Source organism: Arachis stenosperma, chromosome 3 (assembly GCF_014773155.1).
Source record: "Arachis stenosperma cultivar V10309 chromosome 3, arast.V10309.gnm1.PFL2, whole genome shotgun sequence".
Classification (NCBI taxonomy): domain Eukaryota; kingdom Viridiplantae; phylum Streptophyta; class Magnoliopsida; order Fabales; family Fabaceae; genus Arachis; species Arachis stenosperma.
Window position 1 is genome coordinate 6,095,467 of NC_080379.1, and position 7,488 is coordinate 6,102,954.

At 32.6% G+C, this 7,488-nt stretch overlaps 1 protein-coding gene across 1 annotated transcript; it reads right to left on the reverse strand.

Moving 5' to 3' along the window:
• Window positions 1-395: 395 nt before the first annotated feature.
• Window positions 396-3,707, reverse strand: LOC130965995 (peptidyl-prolyl cis-trans isomerase CYP21-1). The gene is made up of 7 exons (XM_057890741.1): window positions 3,387-3,707; window positions 2,040-2,121; window positions 1,824-1,871; window positions 1,558-1,581; window positions 1,291-1,473; window positions 1,087-1,162; window positions 396-925 (listed from the first exon to the last, which is right to left on the reverse strand). The coding sequence occupies exons 1-7, from the start codon at window positions 3,483-3,485 to the stop codon at window positions 736-738; spliced, it is 702 nt and encodes a 233-aa protein (XP_057746724.1). The 5' UTR covers window positions 3,486-3,707; the 3' UTR covers window positions 396-735.
• Between the last annotated feature and the right edge of the window lie 3,781 nt (window positions 3,708-7,488).

Here is a 7,488-nt window from a genome sequence, read left to right on the forward strand (position 1 = left end):
AACCGACAATTATTAAGAAATTAGGATAAGATTTAATATTATTTATTGCCACAATAAACCACCACTTTGTTTTCATTATTAGAGCAACTTCTCTTCAATTTGATTCTCTCCCGACTTCAACATATTTATTCATTCATCACCTTCTTTCATCTCTTCAATACAGGAATTGTCATTTTTTCTTTTAAAATGTACTGTTCATTATAGGATTTAGATGAATGAGCTATTGGATCAAGTTGGTAAAATGTAAATTATTAAAAAATAAATTGAAGTCAATTTTTTCATTATTAATTTAAAAATATCATTGGCGTTTTGTTACACCAGTTTTTACTTTTGACTCCCTTTTTTCTGAGAATTCTAGATCAGACAATGTAAGAAAGACTACCGAACAAAATAGCTTTGAGACAACAAAATAATGACAATATATTTGTGCATAGAACAAGTAAATATTTCTGTTAATTTCTTTCCCTTTCTCTACAGCCAACCCTAACAGCTTTGTTTATATAAGGTGTTAAATACAAATACACAAAATGACTTTTGGGAAAAATACAATACACAGAAAAGGACTTGAAACAGACTATAAATATCAAACAAGCTACTAAAATGGTCATGCTAAAAATTGAACTAAAATTTTATCAGAACTAATTTCTTAAAGGCTTTGGCTTAACGGATACTAGAGTTTAACCTTACTCATCCCATTAGTTTGAGGCGTGCAATGTATGATAAAAAAAAATATGCTTATGTTGTTGTCACTGATTTGGAAGTTGAAATTTCCTCATCCCACTGGCTCTTGGGTATCTCTCCACAATCTGCAATCACCACCTTCTTTCTGGGTTTTCCGCTATACGTTCCAGCTCCCCCTTCGATCGCAAACACATTATCCATGCCTTGAATAACCTTTCCAAAGACAACATGCTCACCATCCAACCTGCAAAGTTCGCATGTAAATCGCCATATCTAGTTGTGATGGCACAATGAACATGTATTTGACCTTTCAAAGAACAAATTTGAACTCGGTATTCCTCTACATGCAAGATTGACATACAATATGAAATTATCCATACCAAGCATCATCAAGATATAACTTACCAATAGGCCTTCACTGTGGTAATAAAAAACTGGGAGCCATTTGAATCAGGTCCTGAATTTGCCATAGCAACAACACCTGCAACAATTGAATAAATAAATTTTAACGGAAACAAACATAGACTAAAGAAACAAAAAAACATCACGGCTGTTTCAGGAAGATTGATAAAGTGAAATACTAGCATCCAAGTAAATAATGTTACACACCAGCATGAGAGTTTTTTATCTTGAAATTCTCATCAGGAAAGGTGCCACCATAAATCGATTCAGATCCTTTGCCATCACGATGAACAATGTCTCCACCCTGAATCACAAAACCAGATATTATCCGATGAAGTGGTGTTCCTTTGTAGTGAAGTTTTACGCCACTAGAACTCTTTCCTTTCTCCCCTACACAGTTGGGAACCATCCACATCAGTAAATTCACATAATTGGGGCTAATTAATAAGCAACGAAAGAAGATATTATAAATACCTGTGCACAAAGCTCTGAAATTTTCTGCAAGCATGAAATTTCCAACGATTAAAAAAAATTAGAATAGAATTATGAAGACTATAAAAATGACTGGATGTATAAGGCATACAAATCCAACTAAGGTAGCTTCAACAGGAAGATTTAAGTTTGAATTAAAACTAAGTTTAGATACCCTGAATATGGATGATCCCATTAAGGAGGCTCACCCTCGACTTCCATTTTGCAGATTAATCACTAATAATTCAAATAGAAGATCAACAACTTACCAACAGTTTTTGGTACAACATGGCCATATAATCCAATCACGATCCTACCTACAGAAGTAGTTCTGTAATTGTTAGTAGTAAACAATGAAGGGAATATATACTAGCTGAAAATAACTTGTTATTTCTGTCTTGCTACATTCTAACAAAAATATGAAGCAAGTCAAATTGGTTCGAATAAAAGCAATTAGTGAAAATTCTAAAAGATTTCTTAACTACCTAAGCGCTGTTTATCAATATCAATATCCAAAAAAACCCTGTGTGTAATTTCAGGATCCTCTTCTAATATCATCACCTCGTCCTACATCAGAAAAGGCATAACTTTATCACTGAATGAACCAATAAGCAATACAGATGAAAATAAAATAAAACAAAATATAGCCTTTTCCGAGTCAGGTACCTGGACTAAAAGTTCCATCATAAACTATGTCTAAAGACAATAGAGATGAAAACATGCGTGGAAAAAAAGCTTACAAATAGATCTACTCATCAATTTTCAATCATATGATGCAGAATAGTTTGTGCAAAAACTTAAAAGAGTTACACATAATGCTCTTAATACAATGGAACACATAATATAGTGGGGGAAAAACCTAATTTGTCTTTTCAACGGTGTACTTAACCAATGAGCCAACTAGAAAGGATTTAGAGTATACATATACTGAACACCTTATTCTAAAATCTAGCATCTACAAACACTGGAAACAGGGAATGCCCACAATAAGCTGGGGAAAAAGAAGGTTTCAATGGTATATGTAATATAACAATGACATGTTGACTTCGACCAAAAACTTAGACTCAAAACATGAATAAAAGGTTACAGAAAACTCTAGCTGAAATTATTGCCCTGAGGCTGAAATTTTTTCCATATCAACTTGTCTTCACATTATATCACTGTCTTGCTATTTTATGTACATCAAGTAGTCCACACACCCTCCAGACCTAGTAACATTATCTTCATCACTTACACCATATTTTTACTGAATGCATAGCCTCCTATAAGCACCAAATGATACCTCAATCTGGATCCCAAAGATATACCATCGCAAAGTAAGAAAGGGATCACAAAGCTAATACATTATGTGTATCTACCCTCCTTTTGAAGATATCATTATCTTCTTTTTCTCTCTTAAACTGAGTCAAAAAGATTAGTTGTGCAGAGTTAACCTATCCCTTATTGAACTGTCCAACCTATCTGGATTCATAATTCAAGAAATAAAATACATGCACTCCTCCCAAGCACAACTCAACAATAAAGAAAAGGGAAGACATTGCAGGGTCATTCTAATACAACACAAAATCTAGCTATAGGAAGAGTTCATCCATGATGGAATTAGGAAGCACATTGATCAAGACAATGTAAGCAAGAACAAAAGAAACAGAATGCTCAAATCATGTTCCATTCTGTCAGAGAGTTAAGACAAGATTCAAAACCAACCCCATCAAAATGATAGCAACATAAACAATCACAAAGCAAACATCTTGCGGCAAAACCGGTCCACTACCCAAATCAGATCCACAATGCAAATATGGCATAAAGTAAAAAAAGGGGGTTAAAGGGCATACTTGTTTAGAGCCATAGAGCGCGAAAATGATGAAGATTGAAAGAACAAGGTATAAAAGGACGAATCGCGGCTGAACGAGGAAAGAGATTACTCTGCCCATTGCTTCCTTCGATGCCCCTCTTCGCTCAGACACATCCAATTAAAGAAAAATTGAAACTTTGCGACCGTCCATGGCATATAGCTTAATGATGCAATATCCGGATCGCTGAATCCCCAAAAATTGGGGAAATTTTTCTGTGCAAAATTGCTGAAGCCGAAGGTTCAAGGTGGTTCAAGGGGGTTCAATTTTCCAGAAGAGAGGGCAGAGGGGAACGCAACCTGTATATCAAGATTCATTTTTTAATTTTAATTGGTACTTATTAACAAGACAAATATTAATTCATTATTTTATTATAATTGATATGAATAATTGTATTCAAAATAATAATTTACTAAGCAGATTAACTGTGTTTTTTAAAGTAAGTAAATGGACTACAACTATTTAAATAACAAAATATGTCATTTTATTTATTACATCGAATAATAAATTATTTTTATGAGAAATTTATCTATTTCTTACTCTATCTAGATTGCATTAGTATTTGTTAAATATATAGTTTACTATTAAATTGATTGTTATAAAAAGTAGAACTCAAATAATTTAGGTTATACTCTTCCTTTGTTTCCATTAAATACATTAACTCTTTAATAAATTTAATAAATTAAAAAATTATTTTTTAAATAAAAGTCAAAATTAAAACATACTTTTTAGTTTTTAAATTTTGAGTTATAGTTAATTTTGTATTTTTTGTGACGTAAATAAACTAAACAAAAGAAAAAAATAAGAAAGACAAACGAACTGCTTAAATATAGGAACAGTTCCGTTTAAAACTACTCTTAAACTCCTCCTAAGAAGAAGGAAGCTCCACATGATGAAGTTGTAACCTCATTGTCATCTTTATATGTTATCGTGTTTGCATTTCTCATAATCAAACGAAAGTCAACACGCTAATTCTAAGGCATGATATCCTTTATTTTAAGCACCAACGGATCAATAAACCCAAAACTATCTTGGTGATTAGTAATAAGATTAAATGCTTTCATACAATCTGTCTCACAAATAACATCTCATTGACCCACATCTTAGATTAAGAGATATCATCTCCAAAGAGCAAACAATTCCCCTTGAACTCCAATCATTTCTAAACACCCATTTTGCCATCTTCCATTACAATCTCTAATCGCAAGTAAAACTAACGAACCAGGATAACTAACATTCCAATTAATCTTAAAAATATTAATGGATGTGAGATTCCAAAAACTATTTAGAATAGAGGGAAGAGACATACGTTGTAATTCAAAAATATTCCTAAGCTCCATTTCTGAAGTTAATACCAGATAAATCACTTTTTATGGAGGTCTCGTAAGGATTAAAGATGTCATTATTCCGTACTTGCTATATCCACCAAAGTCCCAGAAAAAATCTGAACGGATGCTCTCTTCTAGGATACAAGAACCAGTTCTTCAAATCCAAAGGAAGATAAGAAATATTCAACCTATGCCATACAAACTGAGTTTTTGGACAATCCCAAACACAATGTAAAATCGATTCTTGCCTAGAAAGACATCTTGGGCACCTATCCGATGATGACATCCCTCTTATGAAGCGAAAACTCGCAGTAGGAAGAGCCTCCTTAAGACACAGCCAAACCAAAAATTTGTGCTTTTTCAGAATAAGCTGGCATCAAAGCCAAAGACAATTCTCCTACTCCTCCCAACCAAATAGTTGCTTACTCAACCACAAATAACTATTGCGTGAGTCATAGACTTTGATAGTAGACCCAAATCAATACCAACCTACTTCCGGACCTACTTGCACATCTGGATTGTAAGAAAGAATAATACCTTTCAGATTTTGAGATAAAGGAGAAGAAAGAGTATCCAAATATCACCTACCAACTAACCAGATATCCTGTATCCGAAGATTTGAATAAGAAATGTGAACATAATTCATCTCATTAGATAACTGCCATTCTCTTTTCCAACTAGAAAACTAAAAATTCTGGTTTAAATTCACAATATACCAAGCAAACCCATCATTCAACACTTCTCAAGCTTTGCAAATACTCCTCCAAATGGAAAAACCCTTATTCTTAGGACAACCAAAAACAGTCATATCAAGATTATCGGTATTTGGCATCCAACAATTGGACCTATAACTTGTTTGACTGTTGGAAAAAAGTCAAAACTAACTTTTCAAGAAGAGCAATATTCACACAATGAGGATATCTAATCCCCAAACCTCCATATTTTTTTGGAGTAACTAGTACCTTCCTACTAACAAAATTCAATCCTCTTCCTTCAACTTGTCCTTTCCAAAAAAAAATTCTCATCATAAACTCCAATTTACTAATGATTCCTTTGAGAAAAATAGAGACCTGCATCTGGTACGTGGGAATAGCGGTTGTAACAGAATTAACCAAGTAGAGTCAACCAGCCCGATTGAGTAAACTCCATTTCTAACTTGATAGTCTACTATGAATCTTATCCAGGACATCATTAAAAGTTGAATGGGTCCCTAGAATGGCTAAGGGTAACCTCAAGATCGATACTTGCCCAAGTCCTTGACAAATCTGATAGAAGACACTCCAGTGAAAATCTCTTTCATTGTTGCAGAGACATTCTTGGAGTAAAGTGCTTTAGACATCTCCACATTAATCTTCATCCCATATGCTTTGTAAAAAGTCTCTAAAACTAACATCATATTTTGCACTTGTTTATTTGTAGCTTTACAGAATAAAAGCAAGTCATCCACAAAATATTAAGTAGGATATTCTTGGTCTCACTCTAGAAACAGCAACTGACTCCCACAAGCCTAAATCAACCTGATGACTAATAAAGCATGACAATCTCTCCATACACAACACAAAAAGATAGGGTGATATAGGGTATCCTTGTTTAAGACCCCGGCTATGAGTAAAGCCATTCAGATGATTTCCATTCCAAATAATAGATAAGGAGAAAACAGTGACATAATTCATAATCAAATTAATTGTAGGACTGAAAAAACCAAAGCTCTTAAGGGAATGGGCTAAAAACCTCCAATCAACTCTGTCATAAACTTTCTCCAGATCAATCTTAAAGGCCAATGTGCATTTCTTTGATTTAGTCTTCTTCATAAAGTAGAAGACCTCTTGAGCAATAATGATGTTGTCAGGAGATCCTCGTCCCAGAATAAATCCTCCTTAAAGTGGGCCAACAATCTTTGCAAGATGAGAACGAAACCTATTAACAAGGACCTTCGTGATGATCTTGTAAACCACATTGCAGAGATTAATTGGCCTGAAATCTTTCATCAATATCAGTGATTCAACTTTTGGAATAAAAACCAGTAAAGTCTCCATCATTCTCGAATCAAGAGCAATACCAGAAAAAGTCTACTTAATCATCTTTTAAACATCAAGACCAATGATCTCTCAATATTCTTCGAAGAAAAAAGCTTAAAATTTATCAGGATCCAAAACTTTAAAAGAGTTCATGTGAAAAAAAAGTTGTTCTGACTTCTTCCATAGTAACTGGTGTCGTAAGATCATTGCAAACTTCCTCATTTAGAAAAAAAAAAAAGGCACATCACCAAGACAACCCAAATCAACATCATCCAAATAATAAAATAGGCTTTTCTATAGTTAATTTTGTATTATTACCTATACTTTTATATCTATGTTTATACTTCCTGTAATAAGAATTGCCTTATTCGTGATTTTTTTTTATTTTTTGTTTTCTATTATTTTCTTTCTTTCTTTTTTAATCAATTTTTGTTATTCATTTTGTGCTCTTATATTTTTATTATCAATAGAAAACTATATAATATCATGAATATATAACTTTACGGCATTATTGGTATGGTGCAGAAACAAAATTTTTTCTACATATACAGACATAAGATATCAAATTAATTATAGAAAATTTTTAAAACATAATTATAAATATATATTAAATAAAACAAATATATTAAAAATATGTTATTATCAAAATTTAAAATATTTTAAAAAAATTTATAATTTTATATTACCTAATAATATTTTTAATAAATATTGTTATCCAAAGTATTTTTAGATCAGATC